Source organism: Aythya ferina, assembly GCF_964211825.1.
Source record: "Aythya ferina genome assembly, contig: HAP1_SCAFFOLD_556, whole genome shotgun sequence".
In the NCBI taxonomy this organism is placed as follows: Eukaryota; Metazoa; Chordata; class Aves; order Anseriformes; family Anatidae; genus Aythya; species Aythya ferina.
In genome coordinates this window covers 23,937-47,671 of record NW_028181056.1, presented here as the reverse complement: position 1 = coordinate 47,671, position 23,735 = coordinate 23,937, and the positions used below count along the sequence as shown (strand labels likewise).

The following is a 23,735-nucleotide window of genomic DNA, read 5'->3' as shown; positions in this document are numbered from 1 at the left end:
ATCTCTAACTATTTCTAAATTTTCCCCAAATTCTTAAATTTCTCCCTAAAATTTTAAATTTTTCTCCAACATTTTAAAATTCTCCCCGCAATATAATTTCTCCCCCAAATTTTTAAAGTTCTCCAAATTTTTAGAATTTCTCCCCCAAATTTTTAAAATTTCTCCCCAAATTTTTTAAAAATTCTCACCCAAAATTCTAAATTTCTCCAATTTAAATCCCTACAAAAATTTTAAAATCAGCCTAAAATTTTTTAAATTCCCCCATTTTTCTTAAATTTTTAAATTTTTTAAATTTAAATTTTTTTAAAATTTCCCCCCCAAAAATCCCAATTTTCCCTGCAAATTTCCCCCCCAAATTCCCAATTTCTCCAATAAATATCCCAATTTTCCCTCCAAAATTCCCAATATTCCCCCCAAAAGTCCCAAATTTCCCCAAGTTTTCCCCAAAATGTCCCAAATTCCCAAATTTTCCCAATAACAAATAAAATTTACCAAACTAACCCCCCTGAACACCCGAAGGAGCCCCCCAGATTTTAAAAGCCCCCCCCAAAACCCCAAATCCCCCCTAAATTTAATAATTTTCCCCCAAAAGACCCCCCAAAATTTTTAGGGAGCCCCAAAATCCTAAAAACTTCCCCCAAAATTTCAAAGACCCCCAAAACCCACAGAACACCCCCAAAAATGTAAAATACCCCCCAAAAAATTAAAAGACCCCCCCCAAAAAAATAACAGAGCCCCCCCAAATCCCCACAACCCCCCCAAAACTGAGCCCCCCCTAAATTTAGGGACCCCCCCCTAAAATTTTAGCCCTCCCCCGCCTCCCCCAAACCATTTTCACCCCCAAAATAACGTCAAAACCTCAAATTTTGGGGAAAACCCCCAAAAATTTTATTGGGGGGCTCTCAAATTTTAGGGGGGGCCCCCAAATTATCGCCCCCCCCCAAAAAAAAACACCCAAATCCCCCCCAAATCCTCCCCCAAGCCCCCAAATCCCTCAGAATCGTTCCCAAAACCCTCAGAATTTCCCCCAAAACCTTGCGCCCCCCCAAAAAAAATATTTAGGGCCCCCCCCCAATTTTTGGGGATCCCCCCCCAAAATTTTTGGGGGCCCCCCCCCACCTTGGCGCTGCGCCCCTCCCGCTTGCATTTGGGGCACTCCCAGCAGTTGGGGATCTCGGGGTTGATCACCGCCTCCGCGCGCCCCATCTGCAGGTTTTGGGGTGAAAAACGACAAATTTGGGGGCGGCCCCCACTCGGGGAGCCCCCCCTTTTTGGGGCGCCGTGCACCCTGGGAAATGGGGGGGAGTTTTGGGGGGGCAGACCCATATTTAGCGGATCCCCAGCGTTTAGGGGACCCCTAAATTTTAGGGGAATGGGGAAATCTACGTTTGGGGGAAAAAACATGGTTTTGGGGGAAAAATGCCACGTTTTGGGCAAAAAACATGACTTTTGGGGAGCGTTTAGGGTGGGTGCTGCCCCATAGGGCCCCGTCCCACCCCATAGAGGGCTGCCCCATAAAAAGTGGGCCCCCCCCCATACTTTTTGGGGCACCCTCATGTAGGGGAACCCCAACTTTTTGGGGTAAAACCCTTGATTTTAGGGAAAATCCCCCAATTTGCCCAAAAATGTGGAGTTTGGGTCACTTTGTGCCCCACTGGGGGCTCCCCACTCCATAGGGGGCTGCCCTATAGAAAACGGCCCCCCCCCCATATTTTTGGGGGCTGCCCCATGTAGGGAAATGCCCGCTTTTTGGGGTAAAACCCTTAATTTTAGGGAAAATCCCCCAATTTGCCCAAAAATGGGGAGTTTGGGTGCCCCCCACCCTCTACGGGGCTGCCCTACAAAAAGTGGGGGCTCCCCTATATTTAGGGGTGTTTTCCCTATATTTAGGGGGTCCCCCACATTTGGGGGGGCACCCCTAATTTTGGGACCCCCCCCCATGGGAAAAAAAAACATGCATTTTGAGGGAAAAAAACACTTTTTTGGGTAAAAACTCAACTTTTTTGGGTACTGCCTTGCCGTTACGCGGCGCTGGCGGCCCCATAGGAACTGGGGGGGGGTCCCCAAATTTTGGGGCGGGGGTTTTTAGGTCTGGGGGGGGGTCCTGAAGCAAAACACGCCTAAAATTAAGGCGGAAAAGGGGTAAAGGAAGGTTTAAAATGAACGGAAATGTGTCTTGACGGCGTTCCGGCCCCGTAAACGGGCGGCCCTATTATTCAGGGGTTTGGCCCCAAAACGGGGTGCCCCCCCCAGGTTTTGGGGGCCCCCCCGGGGGTACCTGGAGGCAGCGGGGGTGGACGATCTCGCTGCAGATGGTGCACTCCATCAGCGCCAGCTCCAGCCTCTCCTCCTCGCCCTCGGCCGCGTCCTCGCGCCCGGCCTCGCCGCACGCCCGGCACACGGCCGTGTGGGGCAGCACCGGCTGGGGGGGGGGTTTGGGGTGGAGGTGAGACCCTAAAAATCCCAAAACGGCCCCGAAGAACCCAACGGGATCCCAAAGAACTCAACGCGATCCCAAAGAACCCAACGGGACCCCGAAATAAGCCCCAAGTTGTCGCGATCCCAAAAAAAACTACGCGACCCCAAAAAACGCCCACAATTGTCCCGATCCCAAAGACCCTAAAACGGCCCTAAAGACCCCAAAGAACCCAACGGGACCCCAAAGAACCCAACGGGACCCCAAAGAACCCAATGGGATCCCAAAGAACCCAACGGGATCCTGAAATAAGCGCCAAGTTGTCCCGATCCTAAAAAAAACAACGCGATGCCAAAAAATGCCAACAATTGTCCCGATCCCAAAGACCCTAAAATGGCCCTAAAGACCCCAAAGACCCCAAAGAACCCAACGGGACCCCAAAGAACCCAACGGGACCCCAAAATAAGCCCCAAGTTGTCGCGATCCCAAAAAAAACTACGCAACGCCAAAAAATGCCCACAATTGTCCCGATCCCAAAGACCCTAAAATGGCCCCAAAGAACCCAACGGGACCCCAAAGAACCCAACGGGACCCCAAAGAACCCAACGGGACCCCAAAGAACCCAACGGGACCCCAAAGAACCCAACGGGACCCCAAAGAACCCAACGGGACCCCAAAGAACCCAACGGGACCCCAAAGAACCCAACGGGACCCCAAAGAACCCAACGGGACCCCAAAGAACCCAACGGGACCCCAAAGAACCCAACGGGACCCCAAAGAACCCAACGGGACCCCAAAGAACCCAACGGGACCCCAAAGAACCCAACGGGACCCCAAAGAACCCAACGGGACCCCAAAGAACCCAACGGGACCCCAAAGAACCCAACGGGACCCCAAAGAACCCAACGGGACCCCAAAGAACCCAACGGGACCCCAAAGAACCCAACGGGACCCCAAAGAACCCAACGGGACCCCAAAGAACCCAACGGGACCCCAAAGAACCCAACGGGACCCCAAAGAACCCAACGGGACCCCAAAGAACCCAACGGGACCCCAAAGAACCCAACGGGACCCCAAAGAACCCAACGGGACCCCAAAGAACCCAACGGGACCCCAAAGAACCCAACGGGACCCCAAAGAACCCAACGGGACCCCAAAGAACCCAACGGGACCCCAAAGAACCCAACGGGACCCCAAAGAACCCAACGGGACCCCAAAGAACCCAACGGGACCCCAAAGAACCCAACGGGACCCCAAAGAACCCAACGGGACCCCAAAGAACCCAACGGGACCCCAAAGAACCCAACGGGACCCCAAAGAACCCAACGGGACCCCAAAGAACCCAACGGGACCCCAAAGAACCCAACGGGACCCCAAAGAACCCAACGGGACCCCAAAGAACCCAACGGGACCCCAAAGAACCCAACGGGACCCCAAAGAACCCAACGGGACCCCAAAGAACCCAACGGGACCCCAAAGAACCCAACGGGACCCCAAAGAACCCAACGGGACCCCAAAGAACCCAACGGGACCCCAAAGAACCCAACGGGACCCCAAAGAACCCAACGGGACCCCAAAGAACCCAACGGGACCCCAAAGAACCCAACGGGACCCCAAAGAACCCAACGGGACCCCAAAGAACCCAACGGGACCCCAAAGAACCCAACGGGACCCCAAAGAACCCAACGGGACCCCAAAGAACCCAACGGGACCCCAAAGAACCCAACGGGACCCCAAAGAACCCAACGGGACCCCAAAGAACCCAACGGGACCCCAAAGAACCCAACGGGACCCCAAAGAACCCAACGGGACCCCAAAGAACCCAACGGGACCCCAAAGAACCCAACGGGACCCCAAAGAACCCAACGGGACCCCAAAGAACCCAACGGGACCCCAAAGAACCCAACGGGACCCCGAAATAAGCACCAAGTTGTCACGATCCCAAAAAAAAACAACGCGACCCCCAAAAATGCCCACAATTGTCCCGATCCCAAAGACCCTAAAATGGTCCTAAAGACCCCAAAGAACTCAATGGGATCCCAAAGAACCCAACGGGATCCCAAAGAACCCAACGGGATCTCAAAATAAGCCCCAAGTTGTCGCGATCCCAAAAAAAACTACGCGACCCCAAAAAAATGCCCACAATTGTCCCGATCCCAAAGACCCTAAAATGGTCCTAAAGACCCCAAAGAACCCAACGGGATGCCAAAGTACCCAACGGGACCCCAAAGAACCCAATGGGATCCCAAAGAACCCAACGGGATCCTGAAATAAGCGCCAAGTTGTCCCGATCCTAAAAAAAACAACGCGATGCCAAAAAATGCCAACAATTGTCCCGATCCCAAAGACCCTAAAATGGCCCTAAAGACCCCAAAGACCCCAAGGAACCCAACGGGACCCCAAAGAACCCAACGGGACCCCAAAGAACCCAACGGGACCCCAAAATAAGCCCCAAGTTGTCGCGATCCCAAAAAAAACTACGCAACGCCAAAAAATGCCCACAATTGTCCCGATCCCAAAGACCCTAAAATGGCCCTAAAGAACCCAAAGACCTCAAAGAACCCAACGGGACCCCAAAGAACCCAACGGGACCCCAAAGAACCCAACGGGACCCCAAAGAACCCAACGGGACCCCAAAGAACCCAACGGGACCCCAAAGAACCCAACGGGACCCCAAAGAACCCAACGGGACCCCAAAGAACCCAACGGGATCCCAAAGAACCCAACGGGATCCCAAAGAACCCAACGGGATCCCAAAGAACCCAACGGGATCCCAAAGAACCCAACGGGATCCCAAAGAACCCAACCAGACCCAACGCAACCCCAAAACCATCCCAAACCACCCCAAAGACCCCAACGCGGCCCCAAAGACCCAACGCAACCCCAAAACCATCCCAAAGACCCAACGCAACCCCACAGACCCAACGCAACCCCAAAGACCAACCCAAAATGGGACCCAAAGACCCCGACGCAACCGCAAAGACCCAACGCAACCCCAAAACCGTCCCAAACCACCCCAAAGACCCAACGCAACCCAACGGAATCTCAAAACCAAACCCAAACTGGGATCCAAAGACCCAACACAACCCCAAAAACCCCAAAACCAAACCAAAAGACCCAACGCAACCCCAAAGACACACCCAAAACTGGACCCAAAGACCCCAACGCAATCCCAAAGACCCAACGCAACCCTACAGACCCAACCCAACTGCAAAAACCAACCCAAAATTGGACCCAAAGACCCGATGCAACCCCAAAGACCCCAACGCAACCCCAAAGACCCCAACACAACCCCAAAGACCCCAACACAACCCCAAAGACCCCAACACAACCCCAAAGACCCCAACACAACCCAACCTTGAAGACCCAACGCAACCCCAAAGACCCCAAACTCCCCCTAAACCACCTCAAAACTGTCCCAAAGACCCAACGCAACCCCAAAGACCCAACGCAACCCCAAAGACCATCCCAAAACTGGACCCAAACCACCCCAAAACGGTCCCAAAGACCCAACGCAACCCCAAAACGGTCCCAAAGACCCAACGCAACCCCAAAGACCCAAACCCAACCCTACAGACCCAACGCAACCGCGAAAACCACCCCAAAACCACCCCAAAGACCCAACGCGACCCCACCAACCCCAAACCCGCCCCGAAATGCCCCGAAACGCCCCGAAAGGCCCCGAAAAGCCCCGAAATCGCACCGCAGTGCACTGGCGCAGCAGGCAGGACTGCTTCATGCGCCCGGGGCCGCCGAATTTCTTCATGTCGCGGCAGAAGTGGCAGGCGCCGCACTCGGAGCGCAGGCAGGCCCGGCACCTCCGGCACCGCGTCCGGCGCCGCCGAGCTCCCGCCCCCGCCCCGCGGCTCCGCTGCGGCATCGGCACCGCGCCTACGCCCGCCTGGGGGGGCGGAAAGGGGGGCAAAAAGGGGAGAAAAAGGGGACACGGGGGCAAAATGGGGGAAAAATGGGGATAGAAAGGGGATGCGGGGGCAAAACGGGGACAGAAAGGGGACAAAAAGGGGATAGAAAGGGGATAGAAAGGGGACACGGGGGCAAAATGGGGACAAAAAGGGGATAGAAAGGGGATGCGGGGGTAAAACAGGGACAGAAAGGGGAAAAAAAGGGGGCACGGGGGCAAAACGGGGACAGAAAGGGGAAAAAGGGGGACACGGGGGCAAAACGGGGACAAAAAGGGGAAAAAAAGGGGATAGAAAGGGGATAGAAAGGGGACACGGGGGCAAAATGGGGACAAAACAGGAAAAAAAGGGGATAGAAAGGGGACACGGGGGCAAAACGGGGACAGAAAGGGGACACAGGGACAAAATGGGGACAAAAAGGGGATAGAAAGGGGACGCGGGGGTAAAACGGGGACAGAAAGGGGACACAGGGACAAAACGGGGACAAAACGGGGACAGAAAGGGGAAAAAAAGGGGATAGAAAGGGGACACAGGAGCAAAACGGGGAGAAAACGGGGACAAAACAGGGAAAAATGGGGATAGAAAGGGGACACGGGGGCAAAATGGGGAAAAAAGGGGATAGAAAGGGGACACGGGCAAAACGGGGACAAAATGGGGAGAAAAAGGGGACACGGGGACAAAACAGGGGAAAAAAGGGGATAGAAAGGGGATGCGGGGACAAAATGGGGACAAAAAGGGGACACGAAGACAAAACGGGGACAAAACGGGGACACGGGGGTAAAACGGGGACAAAACAGGGAAAAAAAGGGGACAGAAAGGGGACACGGGGATAAAAAGGGGACACGAGGGGGGGACACGGGGACAGTTTGGGGACATCAGGGTTACCACAGGTGTCACGGGGTCATCGTGGGTGGCGTGGGGACATCGTGGGGATGTCAAAAAAGGAAGAAAAAAGGAAGAAACCGGTCAGTGTCAGCAACGGGGACACGGGGGGGCATGGGGGGGGCACTGGGGACTTGTTGGGGACCCCCAGGACCAACTGGGGACCCTGGGGGGGGGCACTGGGGGCTTGTTGGGGACCCTGGGGGTAACTGGGGACCCACTGGGGACCCCCAGGACCAGTTGGGGACCCTGGGGGGGGGCACTGGGGACCAGTTGGGGACCCCCAGAACCAATTGGAAACACTGGGGGGGGGGAATGGGGACCCCTGGGACCAACTGGGGACACTGGGAGGGGGCACTGGGGACCAGTTGGGGACCCCCAGGACCAGTTGGGAACCCTGAGGGGGGGCACTGGGGACCCCTGGGACCAGTTAGGGACACTGGGGACCAACTGGGGACACTGGGAGGGGGCACTGGGGACCAGTTGGGGACACTGGGGGGGGGTAACAGACAGGGCCCGGGCCCCCCCTCCCCAAATTTCCCTCCCCCCCCCCCCATTCCCCCCGGGGGGGGCCTCACCTGCAGCCTCTCCGCGGGGGCGGGGGCGGCGCCATCCCGGGGCGGGGGGGGGAGCTCGGGGAGGGCAAAAATGGGCCAAAAAAAGGAGAAAACGGGAAAAAAATAAACTAAAAAATAATTAAAAAAAAAAAAAGGAAATGGGGGAAAAAGAGGGGAAAGGGGAAAAAAAAAGAGGAAAAGGGGGGGAAAAGGAGGGGAAATGGGGGAAAAAGAGGGGAAAAAAGGGGAAAAAGGAGGGGAAAGGAAGGAAAATGGGGGGAAAAAGGGGAAAATGGGGCAAAAGAAGGGGGGAAATGGGGACTAAGAGGGGGAAAAGGAAGAAAAATGTGGGAAAATTAGGAAAAAATAGGAGGGGAATGGGGGGAAATGGGGGGAAAAAGGGGGAAAGGGGGGGAAATGGGGGAAAAATAGGGAAAAAAGGGGAAAATAAGGAAAAAAAGGAGGGAAAGGGGGGGAAATTGGGTTAAAAATGTAAAAAAACGGTGGGAAATGGGGAAAAAAGAGAAAAAGAGGAAAACTAGGAAAAAATTTAGGGGAATTGGGGTGCAAAGGGGGTCAAAAGAGGAGGAAAAGGAGAAAAATGAGGTAAAAAAGAGAGAAATATGGGGAAAAGTTAGGAAAAAGAGGGGAAAATACAGAGAAATGAGGGGAAAAAGGGGAAAATTAGGAAAAAATGAGGGAAATGGGAGAAAAAGGAGGAAAATGAGGAAAAACAGGAGGGAAATGGGGGAAAAAAGGAGGAAAATAAGGAAAAAATGAGGGAAATGGGGGAAAAGAGGAGGAAAATGAGGAAAAAAAGGAGGAAAATGAGGAAAAAATTGAGGGAAATGGGGGAAAAAAGGAGGAAAATGAGGGAAAAATGAGGAAAATGAGGAAAAAATGAGGGAAAACCGGGGCAAAAAAGTGGGGAGAAAGGAAAAAAAAGAGGCCAAAAGGGGGAAAACCGGACCCGGGGGGGGGAAGGGCGCGCTCCCCCCCCCTCCCCCTCCGGTACCGGCCGGGCCGCCCCCCCCCCTCCCTCCGTCGAGGGGCGGCGGGGGGGGAGCGGCCCCCCCCCCTCCCCTCCCCACCCCCCCCGGCGGGGGGGGGGCCGGAGGCGGCTCCCGGTGACCGCGGGCGGGCGGCGGGGCCTGAGCCGCCGCCGCCCCCGCCCGCCGCCGCCGCCGCCTGCCCCTCACAAAATGGCGGCGGCGGAGGAAGAAGAGCCCGCGGGGGGCGACGGGAGTTGTAGTCCCAGGGTGGGTGGCCAATAGGAAGGAGGCGCGCTGAGGGGGGAGCCAATGGGAGCGAGGGGTTGGGGGTTTAGGCCCGCCCCATGGGTTGAGGGAGGGGAGGCGGTGCGCATGCGCGGGGTTGGAGGACTGATCATAGAGAGGGGGGGAAAGGGGAAGGGGGCGCTCTATGTGGAGGGAGGGTGGGGAGGGGAGGAGGAGGGGATTTGGGGGAAATTGGGGGATTTGGGGGGAAATTGGGGATTTTGGGGAGGTCTTGGGGAGATCTGGGGGAGATTGGGGGGAATTTGGGGGTTTTGAGAGGTCTTGGGGGGGCAATTGGGGGAAATTTGGGGGGATTTGGGGGTTTTGAGGGGGCTTGGGGGGGATTTGGGGGGATTGAGGGGGAACTAGGGGGGAAATTGGGGAGATTTGGGGATTTTGGGGGGGGTCTTGGGGGGTCTGGGGGGATTTGAGGGGATCTGGGGTCTTTAGGTAGGGTTTTGGGAGGGATTGGGGGTTTTTAGGGGATTTTAAGGAGATTTGGGGAGGTGTTGGGGGGGATTGGGGGCTTTTGGAGGGCTTTTGGGGGGGGATTTGGGGGGCGTCTTGGAGGGATTTGGGGGGATTTTGAGGTTTTAGGAGGGATTGGGTGGGTTGGGAGGGGATTTAGGGAGATTTGGGGGGGTCTCGAGGGGGATTTGGGGGAAAATTGGGGGTATTTGGGGCAAATCGGGGGAGATTTGGGGCTTTGGGGCAGGATTTGGGGCTTTTTGGGTGGGATTTGGGACTTTTGGGGGGATTTGGGTGGGATTTAGGGCTTTTTTGGGGGAAAATGAGGGGGATTTGGGGTTTTTGGGGGGTCCCCGCTGCCCCCCCTCCCATTTATCCCTTCAGGGCCAGAGCCGTGTGGGCGGAGCCACATGCAAACTACGCCCCCTTCCGGGAGGGACGGAAGGGCGTGGCTTCGGGCAGCCCCGCCCTCCGCGGCGCCGCCAGCCAATCAGCTGCGGGTGTTGGGGTGTGGCGGGAGGGGGCCGTGAGGCGTTGCTAGGCAACAACGAGCAGGGAGGGGCGGGGGGAGCGCGGTTGCCATGGCAACGGCTGCCTGGCAACCGCGGGGCGGGGCGCGGTCCAATAAAAGCCGTGCCCGGAACTCCTGGCTCCGCCTCCTTCCTTCCGATTGGCTGCCGGCTCCTGCCGCGCTGATTGGCCGCGCGCCGCCTAACCCCACCCCCAACCCCTCCCATTGGCCGTAGGGGGGCGGGCCGGCGCGCTGCGCTTCCTGATTGGCCGCTCTCTCCGCCCGTCACCTTTTCTCGGCCAATAGGCGGCCGTTTCTCCTGCTCGCCGCTTCCGCTTCCTCCCTGGGCCGGCCCCGCCTCCTCCGGCGGCTCTGAGCGGCGGCGGGGCGGGGAGGGGGTCGCTCGTCGCCATGGAAACCGGGCCCCCCGCGCCCCCGCCCCGCCCCCCCCGGCCCAAGATGGCCGCCGGCCCCCCGCGGAGGCCGCTGGCCAATGGGGTGGCGGCGGGGCCGGGGGCGGCGGCCAATCAGGGGCCTCCGTCAACCGGGGGTCCCCCGGGAGGCCTGAGGAGGCCGCGGGAGGAGGAGGAGGCGGCCAATCGGGGGCCGCGATGCTGCGGGGCGGCGGAGGAGGCGGCCAATGAGGAGAGGGGAGGGGGCAGGAAGTCGGCGGCGGCCATGTTGGGGTCAGCGGAGGTCAACGAGGGGTCAGCGGAGGTCACCGGGAGGTCACCGGAGGTCACCGAGGGGTCACCGGAGGTCAAGGTGAGGGCGGCGGCGGCCAATGAGGAGGCGGGAGAGGAGCGGAAGTCGGCGGCGGCCATCTTGGGGTCAACCGGGGTCACCGAGGGGTCAACCGGGGTCACCCAGGGGTCAACGGAGGCCAAGGCGGGGTCAACGGAGGTCACCCAGGGGTCAACTGAGGTCACCGAGGGGTCAACCGAGGTCACCAAGGGGTCAACCGAGGTCACCAAGAGGTCGACGCCAGCCAATCAGGAGGCAGCGGGGGACCGGAAGTCGGCGGCGGCCATCTTGGGGTCAACCGGGGTCACCCAGGGGTCAACCGAGGTCACCAAGGGGTCAGCGGCGGCCAATGAGGAGCCAGGAGCCAACAGGAAGTCAACGACGGCCAATGAGGAGCCGGGAGCCAATGGGAGGCCAACGGAGGCCGGGGCGGGGTCAACCGCGGCCAATGAGGACGGCGCGGCCTCCGCGGCGGCCATCTTGGAGGCGAGGCCGGCCAATGAGGGGCCGGAGAGCGGCGTGACGTCATCGGCGGCCATCGTGGGGTCAACCGACACCACCGTGACGTCATCGGCGGCCATCTTGGGGTCAACGGCCAGCACCGTGACGTCAAAGTCGGCCATCTTGGAGCCAACAGACACCACTGTGACGTCATCGGCGGCCATCTTGGACCCAGATCCCGCCCCCACCACCACGTCGGCCATCTTGGATGCAACAGAAACTGCTGTGACGTCATCGTCAGCCATCTTGGGGTCAACGGTCACCACCGTGACGTCAACGTCGGCCATCTTGGAGCCAACAGACACCACTGTGACGTCATCGGCGGCCATCTTGGACCCAGATCCCACCCCTATCACAACGTCGGCCATCTTGGAGTCAACAGACACCGTTGTGACGTCATCGTCGGCCATCTTGGGGTCAACGGTCACCACCGTGACGTCATCATCGGCCATCTTGGGGTCAACAGACACCGTTGTGACGTCATCGTCGGCCATCTTGGACCCAGAGACCACCCCTATCACAACGTCGGCCATCTTGGAGTCAACAGACACCGTTGTGACGTCATCATCGGCCATCTTGGGGTCAACGGCCAGCACCGTGACGTCAACGTCGGCCATCTTGGAGCCAACAGACACCACCGTGACGTCATCGGCGGCCATCTTGGGGTCAACGGAGAGCATCGTGACGTCATCGTCGGCCATCTTGGGCTCTCCCCTCTCCCGCGGCCATCTTGAGGCCAACGGGCCGGCCCGGGGCTCGCAGAGCAGCCTGGGCCCGGGCATCCCGGGCCCCCGGGGGAGCGACCTGGACTCGGTGAGCGTCCTGTCGGGGACCCTGGAGTCTCTGAGCGGGCCCTTCCCGGACGACGCCAGCTCCATGGGCTCCGATTCGGAGCTGGCCGGGCCCTCCTTCCGCCGCACCGACCGCTACGGCTTCCTGGGGGGCACCCAGTACTGCGAGACGCCGTGAGTCACCCCAAAACGGGACCCCACACCCCTTTTCCCCCAGCCCCATAGCATCAGGACCCCCTTTTCCCCCACCCCATAGCATCGCGACCCCCAGTTTCCCTACCCCATAGCATCGGGACCCCAAATTTCCCTACCCCATAACATCAGGACCCCCTTTTTCCCCACCCCATAGCCTCAGAACCCCAAATTTCCCCACCCCATAGCCTCAGGACCCCCAATTTCCCCACCCCATAGCCTTGGGACCCCCAATTTCCCCACCCCATAGCCTCGGGACCCCAAGTTTCCCCACCCCATAACATCAGGACCCCAAATTTCCCTACCCCATAAGATCGGGACCCCAAATTTCCCTATCCCATAGCCTCGGGACCCCCTTTTCCCCCACCCCATAGTGTCGGGACCCCCATTTTCCCCACCCCATAGCCTCAGGACCCCCAATTTCCTCACCCCATAGCCTCGGAACCCCAAATTTCCCCACCCCATAGCCCCAGAACCCAAAATTTCCCCACCCCATAGCCTCAGGACCCCCAATTTCCCTACCCCATAACCCCAGGACCCCCAATTTCCCCACCCCATAACATCGGGACCCCAAATTTCCCTATCCCATAGCATTGGGACCCCCAATTTCCCTACCCCATAGCCTCAGGACCCCCAATTTCCCTACCCCATAGCATCGGGACCCCCAATTTCCCCACCCCATAGCCTCAGGACCCCTAATTTCCCCACCCCATAGCCTCAGGACCCCCAATTTCCCCACCCCATAGCCTCAGAACCCAAAATTTCCCCACCCCATAGCATCAGGACCCCCTTTTCCCCCACCCCATAACCTCAGGACCCCCAATTTCCCCACCCCACCCCATCAGGACCCCCAAATTTCGGGGTTAATCGAGGTCAGGCGGGCCCCACACTTACAGGGTTGTTTTTTGGGGGGGCGTGGGGGTCCGCTATGGGGCCGGGAGCCCCCTAACCCGCCGCCTGCCCCACAGGGAGAGCTCGGTGCCCGTGGACGTGGCGCGGCAGCGGGAGCTGAAGTGGCTGGAGATGTTCAACCACTGGGACAAGTGGCTGGCGCGGCGCTACCAGAAGGTGGGGCGGCCCCATAAGTGGGTCTTTGGGGGGGTTTCTGCCCCATAGAGAGATCCTCCTGCCCCATAGAGGGGTCCTCCTGCCCCATAAGTGGGTATTTGGGGGGGTTTCTGCCCCATAGAGGCCTTCTTCTGCCCCATAAGTGGGTCTTTTGGGGGGGTTCTGCCCCATAGAGGGGTCCGTGGGGTTGTTCTGCCCCATAGATGAGTCCTCCAGCCCCATAGGAGGTCCTGGGGGGGATTCCCTGCCCCATAGAGGGGTCCTCCTGCCCCATAAGTGGGTCTTTGGGGGGGTTTCTGCCCTATAGAGGGCTCCCAGCGCCTCCCAGTAAGTCCCAGCGCCTCCCAGTGCCTCCCAGTAAATCCCAGTGCCTCCCAGTACCCCCCAGTGCCCCCCAGCACCTCCCAGTGCCTCCCAGTAAGTCCCAGTGCCCCCCAGTGGCTGCCTCCCAGTGCCTCCCAACTCCCCCCAGTGCCTCCCAGTGCCTCCCAGTAAGTCCCAGTGCCTCCCAGTGCCTCCCAGTAAGTCCCAGTGCCCCCCAGTGCCTCCCAGTAAGTCCCAGTGCCCCCCAGCGCCTCCCAGTGCCCCCCAGTGGCTGGCTCCCACTGCCTCCCACTGGCTCCTGGCTTCTCCCAGTGCCCCCCAACTCCCCAAAGCACCTCCCAGCGCCTCCCAGTGCCTCCCAGTAAGCCCCAGTTGCCCCCCAGGTGAAGCTGCGCTGCCGCAAGGGCATCCCCTCCTCGCTGCGCGCCCGCGCCTGGCAGCTGCTCTCGGCCAGCCAGGAGCTGCTGGACCGCAACCCGGGCCTCTTCCAGGTGAGGGGCGGGGCCAATTGGGAAAAGGGGCGTGGCCTCTAAAGGGGCGGGGCCTAAAGGGGCGGGGCTGACCCGGGCCACGCCCCCCGCAGGAGCTGGAGAGGCAGCCGGGGGAGGCGCGCTGGCTGGAGGCCATCGAGAAGGACCTGCACCGGCAGTTCCCCTTCCACGAGATGTTCGCCGCCAGGGGCGGGCACGGGTGAGGACACGCCCCCCTTCATTTGCATGCCACGCCCCCATCTCCCCGGGACACGCCCACAAAGCCACGCCCTCGAAAAACCACGCCCCTTAGGGCCAGAGCCACTCCCCTTTTCTCCCTCCCCTCTCTTAGTTAAGCCCTGGGGTGGGCGGGGTCTTTGGGAGGACACACCCACTTTTCTACATGCCACGCCCCCTTCTAGACCACGCCCACAAAGCCACGCCCTCGAAAAACCACGCCCCTTAGGGCCAGAGCCACTCCCCTTTACTCCCTCCCTTCCCTTAGTTAAGTCGTGGGGTGGGCGGGGTCTTTGGGAGGACACGCCCACTTATCACAGGCCACTCCCCCTGGGTCTGGCCACGCCCCTTGGAGCTGGCCACGCCCCCTGAAGATGGCCACGCCCACCCAACCCACCCCAGCCCACCTCCTTTCCATCTGACCCTGCCCCCTGGGGCTGACCCCGCCCCTTCTGGCTGGCCACGCCCCCCGGGGATGACCACGCCCACTTGACCACGCCCCCTGGAGCTGGCCACGCCCACCCAATCCTCCCTTGCCCACTTGACCTCACCCCCTCTCATCCCATTCCCTTTGACCCTGGGGCTGACCCCGCCCCTTTTGACTGACCACGCCCCCTGAGGTTAACCACGCCCACTCTACCACGCCCCCTGGTGTTGACCACGCCCCCTTGATGCTGGCCACGCCCACCCAACCCACCCCAGCCCACCTCCTTTCCATCTGACCCCTCGCCCTGGGGCTGACCCCGCCCCTTCTGGCTGGCCACGCCCCCCGGGGCTGACCACACCCACTTGACCACGCCCCCTGTGTCCGACCACGCCCCCTGGATATGGCCACGCCCACCCAACCCTCCCATACCCATTTAACCTCACCCCCTCTCATCCCATTCGCTCTGACCCGGGGCCGACCACACCCCTTCTGGCTGGCCACGCCCCCCGGGGCTGACCACGCCCACTCGGCCCCGCCCCCCTTTGGCCCCGCCCCCAGGCAGCAGGACCTGTACCGCATCCTGAAGGCCTACACGGTGTACCGGCCGCAGGAGGGGTACTGCCAGGCGCAGGCGCCCGTCGCCGCCGTCCTGCTCATGCACATGCCCGCCGAGGTGACATTTGGGGACGTTTTGGGGACATTTGGGGACATTGGGGATATTTGGGGATGTTGGGGAGATTGGGGAGATTGGGGGCGTTGGGGACATTGTGGGATATTTGGGGATATTTGGGACATTTGGGGATATTGGGGATATTTGGGGACGTTTGGGGATGTTTTGGGGACATTTGGGGACTTTTGGGGTGTTGGGGACATTTGGGGATGTTGGGGAGATTGGGGACATTTGGGTAGTTGGGGACATTGTGGGATATTTGGGGATATTTGGGACATTTGGGGCGTTGGGGACATTTGGGGGCATTTGGGACATTGGGGGTGTTGGGGACATTTGGGGACTTTTGGGGGACTTTTGGGGACAGTGGGGATATTGGGGAGATTGGGGACATTTGGGTAGTTGGGGACATTGTGGGATATTTGGGGATATTTGGGACATTTGGGGATATTGGGGATATTTGGGGACATTTGGGGGTATTGGGGATATTTGGGGACATTTGGGGGTATTGGGGGATTTGGGGACATTTGGGGACTTTGGGGACATTTGCGAACATTTGGGACATTGGGGACATTTGGGGACATTTTGGGGCTGTTGGGGCACTGGGGACATTTTGGGGGTGTTGGGGACATTGGGGGTATTGGGGAGATTGGGGGCGTTGGGGACATTGGGGGCGTTGGGGACATTGGGGACACTGTGGGTTTTGGGGACAGTTGGGGACATTGGGGATATTGGGGACATTTGGGGGTGTTGGGGATATTTGGGGACATTTGGGGGACATTAGGGGTGTTGTTGGGGATATTTGGGGATATTGGGGACATTTGGGGATATTTGGGACATTTGGGGACATTTGGGGGGTGTTGGGGACATTGGGGACATTTGGGGGTATTGGGGACATTTGGAGACATTTGGGGACATTTTGGGGACATTTGGGGACAATGGGGGGCATTTGGGGACATTGGGGTCATTTGGGGCCATTTGGGGCCATTTGGGGATATTGGGGACATTTGGAGGCATTTGGGGACATTTTGGGGGTGTTGGGGACATTGGGGACATTTGGGGTATTGGGGTGTTGGGGACATTTGGGGACATGGGGATATTTGGGGCATATTGGGGACATTTGGGGCATATTGGGTGACTTTGGGGCCATGGGGCCAGGGGGATGTGGGGCCGTTTGGGGCCATGGGGCCATTTTGGGGCATATTGGGGCCGTTTTGGGGTCCCTGGTGACCCTTTTTCCCCCGCAGCAAGCCTTCTGGTGCCTGGTGCAGATCTGCGACAAATACCTGCCCGGGTACTACAGCGCCGGCCTGGTGAGCGGCACACGGGGCCATATAGGGCCTTATGGGGCCTTACGGGGCCTTATGGGGTCATACGGGGCCTTATGGGGTCATACGGGGCCTTATGGGGTCATATGGGGCCATACGGGGTCATACGGGGTCATATGGGGCCTTACGGGGCCATATGGGGTCAGATGGGGCCCTGCGGGGCCATATGAGGCAATACGGGGCCCTATGGGGCCCTATGGAGTTGGATGGGGTCATATGGAGTCTTATGGGGTCTTGTAGGGCCTTATAGGGCCTTGTAGGGCCTTTATAGGGCCTTGTAGTGCCTTATATGGCCTTATAAGGCATTATAGGGCTTTATAGGGCCTTGTAGTGCCTTATAGGGCCTCATAGGGCATTATAGGGCCTTATAGGGTCTTGTAGTGCCTTATAGGGCCTTTTAGGGCATTATAGGGCCTTGTAGGGCCTCATAGGGCATTATAGGGCCTTATAGTGCCTCATAGGGCCTTATAGTGCCTTATAGGACCTTACAGGGCTTTGTAGGGCATTATAGAGCCTTATAGGACTTTATAGGGCATTATAGGGCCTTATAGGGCATTATAGGGCTTCGTAGGGCCTTATAGTGCCTTATAGGACCTTACAGGGCTTTGTAGGGCATTATAGGGCCTTATACGACTTTATAGGGCCTTATAGGGCATTATAGGGCGTTATAGGGCCTTATAGGACTTTATAGGGCATTATAGGGCCTTATAGGGCTTTATAGGGCCTTGTAGGACATTATAGGGCCTTATAGGACTTTATAGGGCATTATAGGGCCTTATAGGGCATTCTAGGGCGTTATAGGGCCTTATAAAGCTTTATAGTGCCTTATAGGGTATTATAGGGCCTTATAGGACTTTATAGGACCTTGTAGGGCCTTATAGGGCCTTGTAGGGCCCTGACCCTCTCCCCTCCGCCCCCCCAGGAGGCCGTGCAGCTGGACGGGGAGGTTTTCGGGGCGCTGCTTCGCCGGGCCGCCCCCGCCGCCCACCGGCACCTGCGGCGGTTCCGGGTGGAGCCGGTGCTCTACCTGACCGAGTGGTTCATGTGCATCTTCGCCCGCTCCCTGCCCTGGGCCGCCGTGCTGCGGGTTTGGGACATGTTCTTCTGCGAAGGTAAAAAAAAAAAAAAAAGCCCCAAAATCCCAGGAATTGGCCCCAAAAATCCAGCCGGGCTCGCCGAGGAAAGGGCGGCGCTGGGACGCGTCCTAAAATGATTCGTGGGAGGAACGGGGAGAGGTTAAGGGGGTTTGGGGGGGGTTTATGGGGTTCTAGGTGGGTTCTCTGTAGGGTTCTAGGTGGGTTCCCGTTAAGTTGTTTATAGGGTTTTGGGGTTTGGGGGGTTCATTTGGGGTCCCTATGGGGTTCCCAGTGGGTTCCCGTTGGGTTCCCGTTGGGTTCTTCATTGGGTTTTTGGTTGGGGGGTCATTGGGGGTCCCTATGGGGTTCTAGGTGGGTTCTCTGTAGGGTTCCTGGTGGGTTCCCGTTAAGTTGTTTATAGGGTTTTGGGGTTTGGGGGGTCCATTTGGGGTCCTTATGGGGTTCCCGTTGGGTTCTTCATTGGGTTTTTGGTTGGGGGGTCATTGGGGGTCCCTATGGGGTTCTAGGTGGGTTCTCCATAGGGTTCCCGGTGGGTTCCCATTGGGTTCTTTATAGGGTTTGGGGTTTTGGGGGTCCATTTGGGGTCCCTATGGGGTTCCCGTTGGGTTCCCGTTGGGTTCTTCATTGGGTTTTTGGTTGGGGAGTCATTGGGGGTCCCTATGGGGTTCTAGGTGGGTTCTCTGTAGGGTTCTAGGTGGGTTCCCGTTAAGTTGTTTATAGGGTTTTGGGGTTTGGGGGGTTCATTTGGGGTCCCTATGGGGTTCCCGTTGGGTTCCCGTTGAGTTCTTCATTGGGTTTTTGATTTGGGGGTCATTGGGGGTCCCTATGGGGTTCTAGGTGGGTTCTCTGTAGGGTTCTAGGTGGGTTCCCATTGGGTTCTTTATAGGGTTTTGGGGTTTGGGGGTCCATTTGAGGTCCCTATGGGGTTCCCGGTGGGTTCCCATTGGGTTCCTGTTGGGTTTTGGGGTCTGGGTGGCCAATGGGGCACCAATGGGGTTCTTGGTGGGTTCTCCATGGGGTTCCCGTTGGGTTTTTGTTGGGTTCCCATTGGGTTTCCCATAAATTGTTGAGCGTAGTCCCCAAATCTTGGTTCCCGTTTGGTTCCCGTTGAGTTCCTATTGGGTTCCCATTGGGTTCCCCATGGGTTTTGGGGTCCGGGTGGTCAACGGGGACCCCCATGGGGTTCTTGGTGGGTTCTCCATGGGGTTCTCATTGGGTTCCTGTTGGGTTCCTGTTGGGTTTTCCATAAATTGTTGAGCGTAGTCCCCAAATCTTGGTTCCCGTTGGGTTCCCATTGGGTTCCCCATGGGTTTTGGGGTCCGGGTTGTCAATGGGGGTCCTCATGGGGTTCTTGGTGGGTTCTCCATGGGGTTTCTTTTGGGTTCTTGTTGGGTTTTTGTTGGGTTCCCATTGGGTTTCCCATAAATTGTTGAGCGTAGTCCCCAAATCTTGGTTCCCGTTGGTTTCCTGTTGGGTTCCCAATGGGTTTTAGGGTCTGGGTGGCCAATGGGGGGGTCAATGGGGTTCTTGGTGGGTTCTCCATGGGGTTTCTGTTGGGTTCCCGTTGGGTTTTTGTTGGGTTTCCATTGGGTTTTCCATAAATTGTTGAGCGTAGTCCCCAAATCTTGGTTCCCGTTGAGTTCCTATTGGGTTCCCATTGGGTTCCCCATGGGTTTTGGGGTCCGGGTTGTCAATGGGGGTCCTCATGGGGTTCTTGGTGGGTTCTCCATGGGGTTTCTGTTGGGTTCCTGTTGGGTTTTTTTTGGGTTCCCATTGGGTTTTCCATAAATTGTTGAGCGTAGTCCCCAAATCTTGGTTCCCGTTGCGTTCCCATTGCATTCCCTGTACATTTTGGGGTCCGGGCTCCCCCGTTTGTAGGCTCAAGGTGTTGTAGGGTCCCCCTGACCCCCTCCCCGTCCCCCCCCAGGGGTGAAGATCATGTTCCGCGTGGGGCTGGTGCTGCTGCGGCAGGCGCTGGGCAGCCCCGAGAAGCTGCGGAGCTGCCAGGGGATGTACGAGACCATGGAGCGCCTGCGCAGCGCCCCCGGCACCGCCCTGCACGAGGACCTCCTGGTGCAGCAGGTGGGGGCACGGGGTCAAGGGGTCAAGGGTTATGGGGTCATGGGGTCAAGGGGTTTGGGGTTTGGGGTCAAGGGGTTTGGGGTTTGGGGTCAAGGGGTTAAGGGGTTTGGGGTCAAGGGGTTTGGGGTTTGGGGTCAAGGGGTTAAGGGGTTTGGGATTTGGGGTCATGGGGTCAAGGGGTTTGGGGTTTGGGGTCAAGGGTTATGGGGTCATGGGGTCAAGGGGTTAAGGGGTTTGGGGTTAAGGGTTTGGGGTTTGGGGTCAAGGGGTTTGGGGGTTTGGGTTAAGGGTTTGGGGTCAAGGGGTCAAGGGGTTTGGGGTTTGGGGTCAAGGGGTATGGGGTCAAGGGGTCTTGGGGTCGAGGGGCCAAGGGGTCATGGGGTGAAGGGTTATGGGGTTTGGGGTCAAGGGGTTTGGGGTTTGGGGTCAAGGGGTTGTGGGGTGAAGGGGTTATGGGTCATGGGGTCAAGGGGTCATGGGGGTTGGGGTGAAGGGGTTTGGGGTCAAGGGGTCATGGGGTCAAGGGTTGAAGGGGTTTGGGGTTATGGGGTTTGGGGTCAAAGGGTCAAGGGGTCATGGGGTCAAGGGGTCAAGGGGTGAAGGGGTTTGGGGTCAAGGGTTAAGGGGTTTGGGGTCAAGGGTTATAGGGTTTGGGGTCAAGGGGTGAAGGGGTTTGGGGTTAAGGATTTGGGGTTTGGGGTCAAGGGGTTTGGGGTCAAGGGGTATGGGGTTATGGGGTCAATGGGTTTGGGGTTTGGGGTCAAGGGGTTGTGGGGTTGAGGGGTCATTGGGTCAGGGGTTTATAGGGTCAGGGGTTTATAGGGTCAGGGGTTTATAGGGTCAAGGGGTTATAGGGTCGGGGTATTATAGGGTCAAGGGGTTATAGGGTCAGGACTTTATAGGGTCAGGGCTTTATAGGGTCAGGGCTTTATAGGGTCATGAGGTTATAGAGTCAAGGGGATTATAGGGTCAAGGGGTTATATAGGGTCAAGGGGTTATAGGGTCAAGGGGTTATAGGGTCAGGGCTTTATAGGGTCAGGGCTTTATAGGGTCATGAGGTTATAGAGTCAAGGGGATTATAGGGTCAAGGGGTTATATAGGGTCAAGGGGTTATAGGGTCAAGGGCTTTATAGGGTCATGGGGTTATAGGGTCAAGGGCTTATAGGGTCAAGGTGTTATAGGGTCATGAGGTTATAGGGTCATGAGGTTATAGGATCAAGGGGTTATAGGGTCAAGGGGTTATAGGGTCATGAGGTTATAGGGTCATGAGGTTATAGGATCAAGGGGTTATAGGGTCAAGGGGTTATAGGGTCAAGGGGATTATAGGGTCAAGGGCTTTATAGGGTCAAGGGGTTATAGGGTCAGGCTGTTATAGGGTCAGGCTGTTTTGGGGTCGGGACAGCTTTGGGGTCGGGACAGCTTTGGGGTCGGGACGGTTTTGGGGTGACGGGGGTCATATTTTTTTGGGGTCCCCCCCCCCCAGGTGACGTCGCTGCCGGTGTCGGAGGCGCTGATCGAGCGGGAGCGGGGGGCGCAGCTGCGGCGCTGGCGGCAGACGCGGGGGGAGCTGCAGCGCCCCCCCCCCCCCAGCCTCCACGGGGCCCGCGCCATCCGCCGGGGGGGGGCCGGGGGGGGCGAGCCCCCCCCCCCCCAATTCCCGGGGGGGTCCCTAAAAGTCGGGGAGGGGGCCGCGGGGGGGTCGGGGGGCCAGAAATTTGGGGGGGGGGGGCAGGGTTTGAAGGAGCCCCCCCCGATTGGGGAGGGGGCTGAGGGGGGGGTGGGTGACCCCAAATTTGGGGGGGGGTCTCAAGATTTGAAGGAGCCCCCCCCGATTGGGGAGGGGGCTGAGGGGGGGGTGGGGGGCCAGAAATTTGGGGGGGGGGCCCCGGGTTTGAAGGAGCCCCCCCCGATTGGGGAGGGGTCCCCGGGGGAGATGGGAGCCCCGAAATTAGGGGGGGGGGCGCAGGGGGGTGGGGAGACCCCCAAATTGGGGGGGGGTCCCCAGGGAGCCCAGGAATTCGGGGGGGGGGCGCAGGGGGAAAAGGGACCCCTGGAATTTGGGGGGGGGTCCCAAGGGGAGGGGGGGGCCCCGAAATTCGAGGGGGGGGCCCAGGGGGAGAAGGAGCCCCCCAAATTGGGGGGGGGTCGCAGGGGGCTGCTGGAGCGGTGCCGGGAGCGGCTGCAGGGGAGGCGCAAAGGGGGGGGGGGGGCGGCGGACCAGGACCCCCCCCCCGCGGCCAGAGACCCCCCCCGCTGAGGAGGGGCCGGTGAGTGAGCCGGGATTGGCTGGAGGGGGCGGGGGGCGGGGCTGGCGGGATGATTGGCAGCTGGGGTTTATTGATAGGTCTTTGATTGACAGCTCCATTTGATGGATAGATTTGATTGACAGCTCAATTTGATTGATATCCCTTTGATTGACAGCTCATTTTGATGAACAGGTTTGATTGACAGCTCCATTTGATGGATAGGATTGATTGACAGCCCCCTTGGAGTGTTGGATGTTTGATTGACAGCTCAAATTGATTGATATATTTGATTGACAGCTCAATTTGATTGATATAGTCTTGATTGACAGCTCAATTTGATGTATAGCTTTGATTGACAGCTCTATTTGATTTATATCCCTTTGATTGACAGCTCAATTTGACTGATATACTCTTGATTGACAGCTCAATTTGATTGATATCCCTTTGATTGACAGCTCAGTTTTAGGGTTAAGTTTGATTGACAGCTCAATTTGATTGATGTCACTTTGATTGACAGCTCAATTTGATTGATATCCCTTTGATTGACAGCTCAGATTTAGGGATAAGTTTGATTGACAGCTCAATTAGATTGATGTCACTATGATTGACAGCTCCATGTGACTGACAGCTGTGATTGACAGCCCTCTTGATGGACAGTTTGCTTTGATTGACAGCTTCCCGTGATTGACAGCTCTCCCCTTTGATTGACAGCCCCGCCTCACCCTCTGATTGGCCGACTGACGCCTGTGATTGACAGCTCGGATTGACAGCTCCCCCTAACACCGGCTCGGATGATTGACAGCCCCGGCTGATTGACAGCCCCGGCTGATTGACAGCTCCACCTGATTGACAGCTCAGTTTGATTGACAGCTCAGTTTGATTGACAGCCCCTCCTCGATTGACACTCCAGTCAGCCCTTGATTGACAGCTCCATTTGATTGACAGCTCCGTTTGATTGACAACTCATCAAGTAACAGCCCCTGATTGACAGCAGCCGGTGATTGACAGCTCCGGTTGATTGACAGCCCGGTTTGATTGACAGCTCCACTTGATTGACAGCTCGAGTTAATTGACAGCTCCGGTTGATTGACAGCTCCATTTGATTGACAGCCCGGGTTGATTGACAGCCCCCCTTTTGATTGACAGCTCCCCTTCCTTGCCCCTCTTTGATTGACAGCCGCCTGGCCCCGCCCCCGCTTATTTAACAGACTCCGCCCCCTCCCCTGACCCCGCCCCCTTCTCCCCTCCCCCATCCCCCCCGGGTTCTTTTTTGGGTGAAAACCGGCAAAAAACGGCCCAGAAGGAGCCCGCCTCTTTTTTAGGGGGCGGGGCTTAGGGAGGGGCGTGGCTTAAGGGAGGGGCGTGGCTTTGGGAGGGGGAGTGGCTTTGGGGGTCCTGGGTGGGGGAGGGGCGGTTTTAAGGGGTCCAGGAGGGGATGGGGGGGGGCAGGGGGGATTTTTGGGGCGATTTCGGGGTTTTTGAGGGGTTTGGGGGGGGTCTCAGGGACTGGGGGAGGGGCTAAAAATTCGG

At 58.2% G+C, this 23,735-nt stretch overlaps 2 protein-coding genes across 2 annotated transcripts; one reads left to right on the top strand and one right to left on the bottom strand.

The window, feature by feature from the left end:
- Positions 1-1,034: 1,034 nt before the first annotated feature.
- Positions 1,035-8,058, bottom strand: LOC311429308 (F-box/LRR-repeat protein 19-like; the record flags this gene model as incomplete). Its single annotated transcript, XM_084540401.1, has 4 exons — positions 7,797-8,058; positions 6,120-6,317; positions 2,279-2,422; positions 1,035-1,206 (listed from the first exon to the last, which is right to left on the bottom strand). Coding segments are annotated over exons 2-4 (493 nt in total), but the record flags the coding sequence as incomplete, so codon positions are not given.
- Positions 8,059-10,370: 2,312 nt separating this feature from the next.
- Positions 10,371-23,510, top strand: LOC311429304 (uncharacterized protein). Its single transcript, XM_084540397.1, has 9 exons — positions 10,371-12,241; positions 13,228-13,327; positions 14,035-14,142; positions 14,235-14,341; positions 15,344-15,458; positions 16,700-16,765; positions 17,703-17,892; positions 19,805-19,959; positions 22,917-23,510. The coding sequence occupies exons 1-9, from the start codon at positions 10,443-10,445 to the stop codon at positions 22,932-22,934; spliced, it is 2,658 nt and encodes an 885-aa protein (XP_084396523.1). The 5' UTR covers positions 10,371-10,442; the 3' UTR covers positions 22,935-23,510.
- The last annotated feature ends 225 nt before the right edge of the window (positions 23,511-23,735 follow it).